This window comes from Chenopodium quinoa, unplaced genomic scaffold (assembly GCF_001683475.1).
Source record: "Chenopodium quinoa cultivar QQ74 unplaced genomic scaffold, ASM168347v1, whole genome shotgun sequence".
NCBI classification, from domain to species: domain Eukaryota; kingdom Viridiplantae; phylum Streptophyta; class Magnoliopsida; order Caryophyllales; family Amaranthaceae; genus Chenopodium; species Chenopodium quinoa.
The window spans coordinates 1,785,698-1,803,055 of NW_018743196.1; the positions used below are offsets into that span (position 1 = coordinate 1,785,698).

Consider the following 17,358-nt stretch of genomic DNA (forward strand, 5'->3'; position numbering starts at 1 on the left):
TTGAATGGTGTTGAATTGAGTTCCAACAGTAGAGACATAGTGGTAACAGTGACGGTGGGCCGGTGGACTAAATGCAGTGAATACTTCGTATATACATAACAAATTTCTTAAATAAAAACTTCAAAATTCTCTTCGTACTAAGCAAAATTTTAGCATTTTATGTAATGAACAAATAATTAAATGGTCATGTTTTTCAGGTGCTATTACCTATCTTTTCCTCTATATTTAGGAAGTGTTTCGGGTGAAAATAATGGGACCTTGCCGAAGGTCCGCTGAAACGGAGAAGACTAGATTCGGTCCAAGTAATGTTGGGCCGAAGGTTTCCTGCACAGTAAACACACGTAAACTAGCCTCGGGGGTGTTGCCGAGGAAGGCCCCTCCGATGCTAAAGTCAGTACAATGTGTAGAAAGAGAACACTATGCAAGAGAATTTGTTGCTTGAGGCTTTGCTTGAATTAATGAGAATGAATCAGAATGTATGAGAATCTATGAGAATATGTGAATGAATGTGAATCCATGTAAAGATGTAATATTGATGGCTTTTATACCTCTTCATACATGGAGAAGTTGGGCCTTAGCCCAATTGACTTGCTTTGAGGGCTGATCTTTGACTTTAGCACAATTGGAGAGTTGAACCTTGACCTTGGACTTTTAATTGGATCATTTAACGCCTAGGCCCAATTGGACTAAATTGGACCCAAACAGGAAGTATGAGATTTTCCATTCTTAGAAAGTTGTCTTAAGTGTATAATGGGTTAAATTAGATTGTTAATAGAAAATAGAAATGACAAAAGCTTCGTAGTTTTCGATATTTTTAGCATTCATAAGTACATTTCCAATGCAGTCACAAGAAACTCTAGATTATTAAAAATCAAGTGTTACGGAGATTTTTTTTGTTTTTGATTAAACAAATGGAAGAGAGGTGGTGAGCAATGAGCTTAAGACACACGCATACACACAAAATGATAGGTTATGTTGGAAAACTGTGAGAACAATACACAATTTATAAAATACTTTTTCTTATAATATGCCTTGAATCTATTTGCCCTATGTATGTATGTAATACACTATATTTTCAAAATTTCATAATAATATGCACATTAGTAATTAAAAAAAGTAGCGCTAAATCTAGCATTTCCAGTCAATCTAATATTCATACTAAATTGGGTTTATGTGAAAATTGTCTCAAATGTTTCCCAATTTATTGATGTGTTATTGATACTCTGATTAAGTGTTTAAGTAAGTAAACTCATTTATGAAATTAATTAATAGCACTATATAGAAGATGAGCTATATATTTAAAATCAAATCCTACTATATATTTTTAATTCTAATTCAAATGAGCTATATATTTATATATAACACTAAATGTTGGAATTTCAGTCAATCTAGTGTTATGTGTACATTACAAACAAAAAACCATTTAATGTTGGAATTTCAGCCAATCTTAATTGGAGTTAAATTTATGAGAAAATCGTTTTCTAAGGCTATTGTATCTACTCTTTGACAGGTATAGTAGTCTCTAAACTAAGTAAAATTTCTGGTTAATACATAAAAACTTTTTAAAATCACATAATCTATGGTGCAAAAGCTTCCTAACTAGAACAACATTAATTAGAAAAAAGAAGCATCATATGTATATTCACCTATGAGATAGGTTCTTAAGAGAAAACCGTCTCAACATCAACCAGTCATATTTCACCCAAACAAGACATTACGTGCAAAATTTTTACAAGAAGTAAATGCATATCGAGGTAACATTTCTACTTAGATTTCCCCTCCTCCTTCCCCATGAGAATAAGAGTAAATTGGTAAAACCATCAACTTCACCTTGTCCCAAACTTAGAGAAGAAACCCTTGAACCCCTCCTCCAATGTAAAACCTCTTTGAAATTAAACCCACAAACACAAAGAGACAAACCTTTCACTATACCAATTTTCACTTACTCTAACAAGTAACACCAATTCTCTTAACTTGTACTTCTTGCATTTCTTCTTGAAATCAACCACACATATACACACATACATGATACATCCCATTATATCCTTCAATTCCTCCCTCAATTATTTATACACCCCACACTCCCCTTCTCAATTTCTCATCCCTAAATTATTATTCCATCCTTAACAAAATAATAACACCTCCCTTTTTCTCCTTTAAAAAAAAAAAAAAAAAACACCAACAACCCTAAAAAGAACAACATGGATCATTCAATCTCTCATCACACATCAAACAATAATAACAACTCAACATCATTCTTCCTTTCATCATCTTCTTCACCTACTAATACTAACACTACTTCTACTAATCCTACTATCACCATTTGTTCATCTTCCTCGATCTCTACATCACTAACTATTCCTACCACTCCACCACCACCAAGTAGTAGCCGATACGAGAACCAAAAACGGAGAGACTGGACCACCTTCGGACAATACCTAAAGAACCACCGGCCCCCTCTCGCGCTCAACAGATGTAGCGGGGCCCACGTATTGGAGTTTCTACGCTACCTTGATCAGTTCGGAAAAACTAAGGTGCATAATCACATGTGTCCGTTTTACGGTCACCCTAACCCACCTGCCCCCTGCCCGTGCCCGCTCCGTCAAGCGTGGGGATCGCTTGACGCTTTGATCGGACGGCTCAGAGCTGCTTACGAAGAAAACGGGGGTAAGCCCGAAATGAACCCGTTTGGGGCCCGTGCTGTACGGCTCTACTTGAGGGAAGTTAGGGATTCTCAATCTAAGGCGAGAGGTATTAGTTACGAAAAGAAGAAGCGTAAGCGGGTCACACAGAAGAATAATAACGAATCAATATCGATGATGGTTGCGCCGCCACTGGCTCAGCAGCCATTGCCACCACCAGCTGGTGCTGGTTGATATTATGTAAGGATGTTATGTTTTTTTTATTATTAATTATCAAGTATTTTATGTATGTATTTATAGTTGATGGTGGTGTAGTAATAGTAGTAGTTGTTTGGGTCCAATTTAGTCCAATTGGGCCTGGTCACTGAATGATCCAATTAAAAGCCCAAGGTTAAGGTTCAACTCTCCAAATGTGCTAAAGTCAAAAATCAACATCCTCAAAGCCATGTCAAGGTCAGTCAACGGCCCAATCAGCTTGGCCCAGCCCAACTGACTTCCGGGCCCAATCCGCCTCCTTCATTAGCCAAGATATAAAAGCCAACAATTTGGTCAATTCTTGGTAAGACAATAAAGCCTCAAGCAACTAAACTCTTGCACAGCTTTCTCTCTCGAATATACTGACTTAAGCATCGGAGGGGCCTTCCTCGGCGTCCCCCCCGAGGCTAGTTTACGTGTATTTGTTGTGCAGGAAACCCTCGGCTCCTGCGTCGTTCGGACCGAGACCAAGTTCCCTCAAGATAAAAGGATCTTCCGAGATTCGATTGTTTTCATCCGAAACAATTTGGCGCCGTCTGTGGGGAACGCTACTAAATTTCGCGTCAGTCATCAAACACTCCGGCAGTCGCCATGACTAAGAGTGGAAAGAGTTCCAAGAAGGCTAAGAAGGGAGGAGGCCGGATTACGGTGAGGGAACGCCAGCCGGTTTATCCCTCCCCGGAGCAAGCCTCTTCCGAATCGGAGGCCCCCATTTCTCCGGAAAGGGAAGCCTCAAGAGGTCCTAGCCTCCAGGAGGAGAACACCTCGCACCACACTCGGCAGCCGGGGCCATCCCCGAGACCGAGTGGCTCAGGTGCGAGGAACTCCCCGCCGCGCCATAGCGTGCAATCCAGGTCACATCCGAGGGAGACTCCTCCCTCCGGACCCTCCACCGAGGAAGTGGCCAGAGCAGTGGCCATCTGCATGGAGTTCCTTAAAGCTCAAGGGGCTCCAATCCAGATGCCTGATGATCACCAGCCGAGAAACCTGAAAAGGAGGATCGGTCAGGATGATGGTGGACAAGTTCCACCACATAGACAGCTCGGCCAGAGGTGGCGAGGGGACACCCGAAACTCCAGTAAGGAGAGGAGGAGGAACCCTCAACCCTCTGACCACTCTGAAGCTCAGAATTCCATGGGGCCCTCCAAGGACCCGGAATTCGCCCGCCGAAGCGTTCACGAACGCTTGGGTTCGAGGGAGGTGAGTGTGCATAGCCGCCTCACCTTCCCAGAGGATACCGGACCCCACCCAACCTTGTCTCAGCCGGGGACGAAAACCACTTCCACCTCTGAGAGAGGAGGGAGCGAGGTCCCTGAGGCCGGGTACAAGGGGAAGGCGGTCATGGTTCCATCGAACTCGCCCTTCCAGAAGTGGATTCTGGAAGAGCATGTGCCAACGGTCAAAATCCCGGCACATATTACTTACGATGGTACCTCAGATCCTAAGGATCACATTGCCTCTTACGAGGGGCACATGTATCTGAACCCGAGGTCTGAGGCTACCTGGTGTAAATACTTTCCTACGACCCTCAAAGGTGTTGCCCAATCCTGGATCACCAAAGGGCTCAAGGAAGGCTCCATAACCGGTTGGAACGACCTCTCCAACAAGTTCAAGAGCAAATTCTCTACGGCCAACCGCCGAGAGAAGACCACTGCAGAGCTAATGAGTCTGCAGCAGGCGGAGGACGAGAGCCTCCGCGACTATCTGACTCACTTCAGCAACGAGTCATCCGGAATCACAAGCCTGGATCAAGGCCTGGCCGTGTTCGCGCTACGGAACGGCCTCCAAGCTGGAAAGTTCCTGGACTTCATGGTCATGCATCCCCCGCAGACCCTGGAGGAAGCCTTGGAAGCATCGGATAGGTTCATCCGAGCCGAGGAGTGGAACAGATCCAGGTCTCAGTCTCGTCCGAGAATTGAGAAGCCGAAAGGGCAGCAGCCCGAAGTCTCGGCGCAGAGGAAAGGGAAGGCTAAGGCCTCAGAACCGTCCTCTGCTGCCGAGCCGAAGAAGGAAAGACACTTTCCCTACACGGGAAGGTACGATTCATACACTCCACTCTCCCTTCCCCGTGCTAAGATTTTCAGCACGACGAAGGACGAGGGGAGATTCAAAAAACCTCGTCCATTGCCTCCCTGGCATCAGACGAGGGGAAAGGACCAGTGGTGCGAGTTCCATGACTCACCCGGACATCGCACCGAGGACTGCGTCCAGCTGAAGGACCAGATTGAGGATCTGGTCCGCAAGGGGTACCTGAGCCAATACCTCGCGGACAGGCGCGAGGAGAAAAAAGCTGAAAAAGATTCTCGGCAGGACCTCAACTTCGCTCGGAAGAAGGATAAGGGACCTCAGGGCAAGGAGTCCCTCGACATCCTAGTTATTTCCGGGGGAATCTCGCGAGGCACAGCCAAACGCCAACTGAGGGGTCTAACCCATCAGATTCATCAGGCTGAGCTTCGGCAGTCCCAGTCACCGGCGCCGAACATCCTGTTCACAGCCGAAGACTGTGAGGGGGTGGTATACCCCCACGATGACCCACTAGTAATCATTCTGGGCATCGCCAACCGCAACGTCTGGCGGACCCTCGTCGACGGCGGTAGCGGGGCGAACATCCTCTTCCGAGGAGCGTTCGACCAGCTGAGAATGGGAGCCGAGCACCTGGCCCCCGCACCCTACCCGGTGTCTGGATTCAACGGCTCTTCCTCGTATCCTGACGGGAAGATTACACTTCCTGTCACCATCGGCGAAGGCCGAGCAGCTAGGAATATCATGGCCGAATTTTTGGTCGTAGATGCTCCATCTGCATACAACGTGATCATGGGGAGACCCCTCATTCACGGCATTCAAGGAGTCGTCTCCACGTATCATCAAATCATGATATACGTTTCAGACGAGGGACGCTCCGAGAAAATAAAGGGCAGTCAAAAAGAAGCCCGCCGATGCAATCACCTCAAGCCATCCACGTCTCGCCGAGGCGACCGTGGCGATGGGGAGGAAAAGCACCGGGACCGAAACGCCAAAAAGCCGAGAGGCTCAGACGTTTCGGCTAATGAAGCCCCAGACAACGAGAAATCTGATGGGGGCCAAAAGGCTGACTCCGCCTCAGAGCCGAACGACTCTGATGGCCAGCCGCGGTCAGGAAAGTCTGCTAATATTGATAGCAGGCCGGAATTCGAGGAATCCAACTCTAAGAGCATGGAGACGGATGACCTGACCGAGTCAATAGAACTGACCGTAGGAGATCCGAACAGATGTGTTAGCATCGGGTCGTCACTGGAGCCAAACACCCGTGCGGCACTCGTCCAACTCCTACGGGCCAGTGGAGACGTGTTCGCCTTCTCAGCCGCAGAAATGCCCGGGATTGATCCGGACTTCGTCTCCCATAGGCTTAATGTCGACCCCTCCAGTCGACCCATTAAGCAGAAAAAGCGGAACTACTCCGCCGAAAAGAACCAGAACATCGCAGCTGAGGTCGATAAGCTCCTAGATGCTGGGTTCATTGAACCCTGTCAGTATCCGGAGTGGCTGGCCAATGTTGTAATGGTTCAGAAGGCAAATGGTAACTGGAGGATGTGCGTTGACTTCACGGACCTGAATAGGGCATGTCCCAAGGACTCCTATCCGCTGCCGAGGATCGACCAACTGGTCGACTCGACAAGCGGGCATGCTCTGCTCAGTTTCATGGACGCATTCTCGGGATACCATCAGATCTTCATGCACCCCGAGGACCGAGCTAAAACAGCGTTCATAACAAGTTCCGGGTTGTACAATTACAGAATGATGCCCTTCGGATTGAAAAATGCGGGGGCAACATATCAGAGGTTGGTTGATCAGGTTTTCGCCGAGCAAAAAGGCCGAAACATGGAGGTTTATGTTGACGACTCAATCGTCAAAAGCATAAAAGAAAAAGATCATGTCACGGACCTAGCCGAAACCTTCGCCACCCTCAGAAAATACAAAATGAAGCTGAATCCGAAGAAATGTGTCTTCGGCGTGAAGTCAGGCAAGTTCCTCGGCTTCATGGTCAGCAAGAGGGGGATTGATGCAAACCCCGCCAAAGTACAAGCTGCTTTAGACCTCCCCGAGCCGAAGACAAAAAGGGATATTCAGCGTCTAGCCGGGAGAATGGCTGCCTTGTCCAGGTTCATCTCACGAGCCTCAGACAAAGGGCTCCCTTTCTTCAAGGCGCTGAAGCTCCAAAATTCAAAAGGCATTGAATGGGGAGACGAACAAAAGTCAGCCTTTCAGCAGCTCCGTGAACACCTGGCTCAACTCCCAACACTGGCAAGGCCAGTCGTAGGAGACATCCTATACTTATACGTGGCGGTCAGTCCAGCCACGGTAAGCGCGGTGCTGCTAAGGGAAGAAGAAAAAGTTCAACAGCCGATCTATTTCGTCAGCCACACCCTGACGGATGCCGAGACGCGCTACCCATTGTTAGAAAAAGTGGCTTATGCAGTGGTGGTGGCTGCTCGGAAGTTGCGACCCTATTTTGATTCTCATCAAATAGCGGTTCTAACTGATCAGCCGTTAGAGAAAGTCCTCGGCAAGGTTGAAAAATCCGGTAGACTAGCAAAGTGGGCTTTCGAGCTCACCGAGTTCAGTATCGGTTATCAGCCGAGAACAGCCATCAAGGCGCAAGCCTTGGCAGACTTCTTGGCCGAGTGCTCCTATCAGGAGACTCTGGATGCAAGGAGGAAAATCTGGACCGTCTTCACGGATGGGTCCTCCACCGTGAACGGTTCGGGGGCAGGGGTCGTCATTACCTCTCCCGAAGGCAAAACCTTCGAGTATGCACTAAAATTTTCATTCAAAGCCTCTAACAACGAGGCCGAATATGAAGCAGCCATTGCTGGCTTAGACCTGTGCATATCGTTGGAAGCCGAGCATGTCTACCTCAAGACAGATTCTCAGCTGGTCGCCAATCAGATCCGGGGGGAGTATGAGGCTAAAGAGCCTTCAATGGCAGCTTACCTCACAAGGATCAAATCGACAATTGCGAAGCTGAGATCTTTCGAAGTAGAGCTGATCCCAAGGGGTCAAAATGCTCAAGCGGACGCACTCTCCAAACTTGCAAGCTCAACTCTGACTGAGTTAAGCCGTTCTGTCTATGTGGAGGTGCGCCGAGAAAAGAGTGTAGCCGAAGCAATATCAATCTGCTGCGCTGCACTCGAGCCGAGCTGGATGGATGACATCCTGGCTTATAAACTCAGGGACGAGCTCCCCGAGGATAGGAATTCGGCCTCCAAGATAAAGCGGATCAGTTCACGATTCCTCGTCTTCGGCGGCCAACTCCTCAGAAAATCCTTCTCCGCTCCATTATTGAAATGCGTGGGTCCAACGGATGCCGACTATATTCTCCGAGAGATTCACCTCGGCATCTGCGGAAACCACATAGGAGGGAGAACCTTAGCCCACAAAGCTCTCAGGGCAGGGTATTTTTGGCCTACAATGATCTCGGATGCAAAGAACATGGTCAGAAAATGCGAGAAATGCCAAAAATTTGCACCGGTAATCCATCGGCCATGCCTAGATCTCCAGCCAATTCTTAATCCTCTTCCATTTACACAATGGGGGTTGGATATTCTGGGACCCTTTCCCGAGGCCCCATACAAAAGAAAGTGGCTGATAGTCGGAATCGACTATTTCAGCAAATGGATTGAAGCGGAAGCTGCTTCAAGCATATCTGAGCAAACTGTCAGACAGTTCATCTGGCAGAACATAATAACTCGGTTCGGCATCCCAAAAGTTTTTGTGTTCGACCACGGCAGACAGTTTGACAACCTGCCCTTGCGCCGATACACTGATCAATTCGGGATAAAATTGGCTTACTCCGCGGTTTGCCACCCTCAGAGTAATGGCCAAGCCGAAGCCGCGAATAAACAGATCCTTAACGCTCTCAGAAAAAGAGTAGAGGATCAAAAGTCCAAGTGGGTAGAGGAACTTCCGGGAACCCTCTGGTCACTCCGGACAACCGAGAAGGAGGCAACGGGGCATTCACCTTTTCAGCTGGTGTATGGATCCGAAGCAGTGCTTCCAGTGGAAGTGGGCTCAGAAAGCCTACGAGTGAATCTCTTCTCAGCCGAGGAAAATGAGCAGCTCATGAAAGAGTCCCTCGACTTCCTTGACGAGATTAGAGATCTAGCCCGAGAAAGGATGGCTGCACACAAGCTCAGAATGAGCAAGTCCTACAACCGAAGAGTCTATCAACGACCTCTCAGAGTTGGGGATTTAGTTCTGAGGAATGCTGCAGCTGTTCAAAAAAGTCGCATTCATGGCAAACTCTCAGCATCTTGGGAGGGACCTTATGAAATTTATCAAGAGCTTCAGCCCGGTACCTTCAGACTCAAACAAATGGATGGCACCGAGCTGAAAAACCATTGGAATGCCGATGTGCTCAAAAAATACTATGTGTAAATCCTTCGGATAGTACAATCTATGTAAGTACACTGATTTTGTTTACAAAAAGGCCATCGAGCCAGTATTCATTCAGATTGCGTGTATTCTTTAAGTCTTTATGCTTTCTACGGTTTTTCAAAAATTCAAGGTTTCATTCGGCGCTGTCCGGGGTATTGCATAATGATGCCTTGTACCTCGGCAAGCCGTAAAACCTGCCAAAAAAGGATACAAGCCCGAAGTATTGCATAGTGATGCCTTGTACTTCGGAGAAGCTGTTCCTTTGGGCAAAAAGGCCATAGACTTATCCGAAACATAGCCTAAAAAATAGGAACTGATAAAGCCCCGAAGTATTGCATAGTGATGCCTTGTACTTCGGATGAATCAGTTCCGGGTGGTAGTTGCAACTCTGAAGTATTGCATGATGATGCCTCGTACTTCAGATAAACTGCTGCCCCGGCATGGTGTTTCGGATAGTTGTTCCCTTGGATGAATTGAAGAAAGTGTCACAAGAGTACCATCTCTAGAGTGAAAACTCTCAGGTGGGAAATCAGTACTTTAAAAACAGATGTAGAAAATAAAGCAAAGTGTTCAAAGATCCTCGGCTTAGCCGAGAAAAATTATCAGCCATTCCAGAATTCAGAAGACCTCATCTTCAGATTTCTGGGGGGGCAGAGGGAAATAGAGAAATGGCACAACTGATCTAATACCCTTCAGCTCAGCCGAAGTTTGATACTTATGTCAGTTTTTTCACAAGTTGAAAACATCCGAGTACAAACGGCAAAAAGAAGTCTCAGCAGAAATGATTCTCGCTAGCCGAAGTTCTGCACTTAGCAAATATTTGAAAGATCATTCAAAGAAAGCAGTAAAGTGCGAAGACTGGTAAAGCGAAGAGAAAAAAAAATACACGAGAAAGCTGAGAAAGTGAACTTCTTTGAAATAAAAATGTTGAATTACAAAAATAGTCGGCAGCCGCCCACAAGCGGAAAGTAACAGCTGCCGAAATACGTACAGGCAAAATAAAAATATAATAAGCTGTTGTACGATAAGGCAAGCTGAAGCAAAAAAAAACAAAAGGCAAAAATTCAGAAAGCGGCAAGTCTAAAGTTGAGCGCATGATGAACCGCAAGATTCTGAAGACGACTGCCCGAGTTCCTATGCTTCAGCCTGAGGATCAGACTGATCAGCTTCATTGGGCCCAATGGTGGTCTCAGCTCCAGCAGCAGAAGAAGCAGGCTTTGCACTCTGCCGAGCCTCCCTTTCCCTCTGCTCAGCCTCCAACTCCATCCTCTCAGCTTCTTCCTCGGCTTCCTCAGCCTTAAGGATTTCAGCTTCGATTGGAGTGGCATACTTCATGTGAGGGTCTTCGGGATCTTGGACCCATTCAGCACATTTGGACCAGTCCAGCTTCGGCTCAGCATGAAGGCAGACCCTTCGGCACACTCTGAACCCGTTTCTAAAACCCATTTCATACTCTTCTTGGGTATAGATACGGACTTTGAGTAGAGCCTCAGCATCGGCCAACTTCTTCTTCGTCTCCTCCAAGTCTTCCTCGGATCTCTTCAGCTCATCGACGAGCTTGGAGGAGGAGCCTTTCAGCTCGGTAAACTCTTGCTGAACCCGGGAAGCCTCGGCCTGAACTTGGACCATTTCTTCCTTCTTGGCAGTGAGCTGATCCTCAGCCTCTTGTAGCTTAACTCTTTGAGCTTCAGCAGCAGCAGCAGCCTCTGAGAGTTGGACGTCTTTGGCCAAGAGCAACTCTTCAGCAGCCATTCGGCTGGCTTCAAGAGCCTCTAGACGCTGCTGCACTTCAGCTTGTGCAGCAGTTCCTTCTTGAATTCGGCTCTCAATAGCAGCCTTGAATTTGGAGACGTCCACTCCCATATGCTCCTGGAGGAATTTTTCCCCTTCCATCAGTGGGGGAAAAACCTCCATCTCCATAGCATCACAGAAGGTTTTCAGAGCTTCGGCAGCTTTTTTACCGTACTCCTCAACCTCCTGCTGCTTCTCTTCAGCTGCTGCTTGCTTCAGCTTAGCAAGCTTAACTTCCTCTTCAGCCACCTTCCTTTCGTGCACAGCAGCGTCAACCCTATCTTGTAGGGTATCAATCAGCTCTACAGTGAGAGTCTGATTGTGCACGAACTGAAAACAGGGGCACAAGTTAAAAAAGTAAAAAATAATAGCTGAAAGGTTGAGTTCAGAAAGAAATCAAGGCAAGGAAAATTACCTGCATCATCAGCAGTTGGTTAGACCTGGCTGGGTCAGGAACTGATCTACTGGATTCGCCCATCCCAGCAGTGGCCTTCAGCGACCAGATCCTTGCCCTGTCTACTTCGGACATGCCAGCAAAATTGCCGAAGTAGGCTGCAGCTCCTTCTCGGTTTTGACCCCATATGAGGTCCCAGATGTGATCTGGGATTGGAATTCGGGGGGCCGAGAAACCCATTTCTCCAGAATGCAGAGTCTGGAAAGAAGGGAAGGACGACGATGGAGCTTGATTAGCTTTGGTTGTCTCAGCATCGTCCTTCTCAGAGGAGTCAAGTACTATGACCTCCTCTTCTTCAGGGGTGAGGACGAAAGCCTCAACCTCTCTTGCGATATCTGCCGTGAAGCCTTCAGCACTTGACATCACGGCATCTTTATTTTCGTGCTCAGCAGCACTCTCCTTGATTTCTTCTTGGACCCCTCCCTTAGGTTCGGGAGTTCTCTGATCCACCTCCATCTCAGGAGGTGGCGGAGGGGTCTTTTGAAGAGATTGGGGTGTTGGCTGGGGAACCCTCGGCGATCCATTGCCTTCCTCAGGTTCCCTTATTGCGACGCCGATGGTCATCAGCCTCTGCTGAAAGTCATGAGGGCCGATGATGGCCATCCTTCGGCGCCTTTTCAGAAGGGGCTGCTCGTCCATATCTGAGTCTGAAGACTCTTGTATTTGATCTTCGGGACGAACAGGAGCTTTGCCTTCTCTGTGTCTGTTACTCTCTTCAGACTGTAACAGACAGGGGGGAAGAAGAGTGTGAGTAAAAAAAAAAAAAAGAAGAAAGACAAAGTTAAGTCTAAAGGCTCACCGAGGTCTTCAGCAAAGCCTCGTCTTCTTCAGCTGCCCTAGCCGCAGCTTCTTCAGCAACTCTGGAGGACCCTTCTCCACCTTCACAAGCTTCAATAACCCGTGCAACCTCTTCGGCTGTACGGGCAGCTTCAGCTTCTTCTTCCAGCAGCTGAAACAAGGGATCTCTCTTCTTCCACCAAGGCTTCTGCCTCTGATACAGAGCAACAGCCTCAATTTGGAAGTGGGAAGAGTCTAGGTGAACCTTTCGGCGCCTTGGTTCAGTGATAGGGGGAGCCCGATCAGTTACGACTCGTTCTCGGTTGACGCCAAGGCGAGCGTAATCAATGCCGACGTTGGTCTCGTCCCGTTCTGAAAAAGAAAAGGGGAGAAGTCAATTCAGTTAGTTCGGCACATCACAAGAAAGCAAAATGAAAGAAGAAAAGAGATAATTAAAAGGCCTCGGCCCCAGCCGAAGAAGATTACCATCCCTAAACTTTCGGCTGAGGCCGACAGCTGCCAGCATATTCTCTTGGAAAACATAGTGCGTATCGGGGAGCCAAGTCTCCGGGATATGCTGCATTCGGCCGCTGCCTCCCCGGTTCGGCAGCTTGCCGAAGATGTTCTGCTGATTAAGGTTCGGGTCTGGCCCGCTATCTTCGGGAGGACCTAAACTTCCCATATCAGGATCCGGCTCGGCAAGATACCGGGGAGCGCTGAAAACGTAAGGGTGGCTCGGCTCCGTGGGTGCCCTAACCCAAATCCATTGACCTCTCCAGTCCTTGTCTGAAGAGTCATTTGGCCACATGGTCAAGTATTGGGGCCGGGACTCAATCCGATACCACCCAGAACCATGGCTTCCGTGCCCACTCTGAATATTTGGCACTAGCCGATGGAGCTTTCTGAAGCAGTGCAGGTTCGGCACGTATCTGAAGAACTTGCAGACCCATAAGTACGTCATTACCCTTCGGATGCTGGTGGGGGTCAGCTGGCACAGGGAAATGTTGTAATGGATCAGCAAGTCTCGGACGAAAACGTCCAAAGGGAACCTCAGCCCATACTGAAGCTGTCTCGTGTACACCCCCACATACCCCGGGGGTGGACGATGGATTCTATCGGATGCTGAGGGCATTCGGCACCAATATCCATCAGCTTCAAAAATGCCGTAGTGCAACTCAATTTGCTCGGCAAATCGATATTGATCGGCGTTCTCTACCCACCATGAGTAGGGGCGGTTCTTTATCATGGCCGAAGCGACTTCGGCATTCTCCCACTCTGAAAACCCAGGGAGGATATCCCAAAGGACAGCGGGAATTTCATCGTCCCGTCCAGAAGCACTCGGCTCATCCGTTCTCTGAGGAGGAGCCGAAGAAATGGGAGTCGCCCTAACCCCTTCAGCAGGGTCAGACTCTGTCCTTCGTCCATTCCAGGTCCCAATCCTGTCCCTGGGATCGGGGATTAGCCTTGCTCTTCTTGGAGCACGGGCTCCACCTCTAACTCCCCTCACCATTGACGAATTTCGAAGGAAAAAGTCGAAAAAGGGGAAAGAGTGCAAAGTCGAAGAAAGATGAAATAAAATCAAAGGAATTTACCTTGATCTGAAGCAAAAGCCGCCGATTTACGAATTGGTAGTGACAAGTCTCAGCTTCTAAGCTTAATGCTCGGGGAATTTGCGAAGTTTTGATGCGGGCTCTTGAGCGTTCTTGAGAATTCTGGGTTTGTGTTGATGAGTGAGTGGGGAGAGAAGACGCGCCTCTATTTATATCTCCAGAAATGGGAATTCAAGGAGTCTGCGTTTCAATTTCTCTCAAGCACCCCACTAAGTAACCGTTAAACACACGACCTTGCAGTTAAGTCGCCCACTACCCGTCCAACTTCCGCAATTATCCACATTAACTGTTGTTATCTCATTAATCATGGGTTAATTACGGTTCAAATTCACATTTTTGGATTAACAAATCATTCACTTCCCACCTTTTCTGATTAAATCAAACCCGACCCGTCATCCTTCCAAATCGGGTCTGGGGGGCAAGTTGTTTGGGTCCAATTTAGTCCAATTGGGCCTGGTCACTGAATGATCCAATTAAAAGCCCAAGGTTAAGGTTCAACTCTCCAAATGTGCTAAAGTCAAAAATCAAACATCCTCAAAGCCATGTCAAGGTCAGTCAACGGCCCAATCAGCTTGGCCCAGCCCAACTGACTTCCGGGCCCAATCCGCCTCCTTCATTAGCCAAGATATAAAAGCCAACAATTTGGTCAATTCTTGGTAAGACAATAAAGCCTCAAGCAACTAAACTCTTGCACAGCTTTCTCTCTCGAATATACTGACTTAAGCATCGGAGGGGCCTTCCTCGGCGTCCCCCCCGAGGCTAGTTTACGTGTATTTGTTGTGCAGGAAACCCTCGGCTCCTGCGTCGTTCGGACCGAGACCAAGTTCCCTCAAGATAAAAGGATCTTCCGAGATTCGATTGTTTTCATCCGAAACAGTAGTAGTAGTATGTTATGTTATGTTATGTTATGTTATGTTATGTTATGAATTGTGATGATGTTGAATTGGTTGGTTGGTTAGGTTTTCTAGGGTTACTACTAGCAGTATCATCTTATGGTCAATGTTATTGCCTTCTTAGGGAAAACTTATTGAATTTGTGTGTTACTCTTATCTATCTCAGGACAAATTAAATTAGTGTATGATGATATATTAATTGAATAAAATTAATTAAGTGGCTTTAAATATAAATGAATTAATTTAGTCGAGTTGAGTGATTATAAGTAATTAATAAAGTCAATGCAATTTGTAGGCTGGTCAGCTGGTGCGAGTTCAATAAGTAGTTTTATAATGTTATTTCTTATTAATAATGATTTATTTTGAGATAGTTTCGTATGGAAAAATTTGTGATATGGTTTTGTATTTGTGGTGTAGATGACTAGATTCATGGTATATATCTAATTGAAATTAACAAAGGGAAAATGTGCACGAGCTTTGAAATTCCCAAGTTAAAGTTGTGGTTGATTATGTATTTAGTAGTTAATCTAATATATGTTACAAGTAAGATTAGAAGAATCTTATTAGTACGTATGTACTAGTACTAAATTGAGCATGTTTTTTTTATTCATTAGTTAAATGCAACTGTTGTTTAACTGCATTTAGTACTGCTTAATATGTTAAAGATATACAGAAATTGTTATGAGTTTGACTACTGTTGTATACTGCTTAAAGTAGAAGCTAATAAGCTTTGATATCTTTGACCAAAAAATGAAGATAAAAAACAGTTTAGACTGAGAAACAAGAGAATGACAAAACAAAAAGAATATGTTATTCCTAAATTTCCCAGAAAATAGTGATTTCCATTACTTTAATTAGGGGTAGAGATACATCAGTGTTTGATTTAAATGCTTGTTATTATTATAGAGTTCCTAGTTGAATTTAGGACATACATATTTTTATATAAATTCTAGTATGTATATATGGTGATGAAGATCAAATGAATTTAAATAAGTGCAATATAAGGGCTTGTTCTCTTCAGCTTAATTTTAGCTTAGCTTAATTTCAGTTCAGTTCAATTCAGCTCAGCTTAGCTTACTTCAGATTAGTTTCAGTTCCTAATTTCCTTCTCTCATGAACAGTATAGTCAGCTCAGTTCAGTTCAGTTCAGCTCATTAAATCACAATAGACCCTAAGTTCACATAAATCTAGATTAATACAACAAACCCTAAAACTTAAATGCTATAAATATTACTGACCATGCATAATAGATTTATAGTATTATGCTCATTACACTATAGTCTATAATTAACTAGCATCTTTTTATTTTATTAATAAAATCTCTCCTTAATTAGTTCATTCATTTTGTTAATTAGTTCATTCATTTTGATACTGTGTATGAATTAATTTCTTGAGAATTTGTCCATAAAAGGTTTGTTAGGCAAGAATCATTGAAAACACCCAATCTGATGATCTTTTATTTAATTTAATCAGGGAATGCTACCCTATTATTTAGAGAATCTGTTAAATTTAATTTGCTTTGCTCGAGCTTAATTAGTGCTATATTGATATTTGTTGAAGGTCTTCTTTAATTGAAAAGGCAATAAGTTACCTAATATTTAGCATTAAACTAATTAATTAGCATGTTATCATGCTTGTTTGATAACTTTTCAATTAGCATTTTGTGTAACTTTCAAAAGTTGGGATTTTTTAATTGGAAAAAAAACCATTTTGGCCTACAAAGTCATTACCAAACACTTTATTTTGAAGATAACTGTTAATTCATTTCAATCTAATTGTATAAATATTAGATGTTATACCAATACATTCTAATATGAGATATTAAGGGGAAATGAACTGAACTTAACTAAACTGAACTGAACTTATTAGGCTTAACTGAAATGAAATGAATATTTTATGAGAGAAGAAAATTAAGAGCTGAATTGAACTAAACTGAACTCACATATTCTAAATGTGTTGTTTTTATGAGAGTGACGAATAACTAATAAGTAGTTAAATTTTCTTCTCCATTCATTCTAGGGGATCCTAGTTAGTCAAATTTATAAAGGGGTCACCCCTAGTAGTAGTAAACTAGTAATGCATATGCATTGATGTTGGTCAGATAATCGATCTACTGTAATAAACGAAGCATTGTCTCTGGTTCTCTGAGAAATAAGATTGATAAAAGTTATCTAATAACTATAAATGACTTGGTCTATGAGCTATGAATAGTAAGTTGTCAGACTGCATATTTTTTTCAGTGCATATGTTTATTAACTAGGTGGTTTTACCTTGTGGATATTAACTTGTGTGATCTCTATTTCAATGAAATTTGAATGATAATTGGATCAAAAATTCACAATGAAACATGCATATACAACTAGTATACACTTTATATGTTTACAATTTATTATAAACCTCATAGTAGGGATGGATATAAACACCAACTAGTCTCATAGACCTTTGATCCATCTTTAAGATGGATTACATCTTTGATTATATGAAGTATACGTGTATAATAATTTCAAAATGATTAAATACAT

The 17,358-nt window shown here is 44.9% G+C and overlaps 1 protein-coding gene across 1 annotated transcript; it reads left to right on the top strand.

Moving 5' to 3' along the window:
- The first annotated feature begins 1,804 nt into the window (after window positions 1-1,804).
- On the top strand, window positions 1,805-16,156 carry LOC110733095 (protein LIGHT-DEPENDENT SHORT HYPOCOTYLS 4-like). The gene is made up of 2 exons (XM_021913110.1): window positions 1,805-2,882; window positions 14,903-16,156. Exon 1 carries the CDS (start codon window positions 2,202-2,204, stop codon window positions 2,874-2,876), a length of 675 nt encoding a protein of 224 aa, XP_021768802.1. The 5' UTR covers window positions 1,805-2,201; the 3' UTR covers window positions 2,877-2,882; window positions 14,903-16,156.
- The last annotated feature ends 1,202 nt before the right edge of the window (window positions 16,157-17,358 follow it).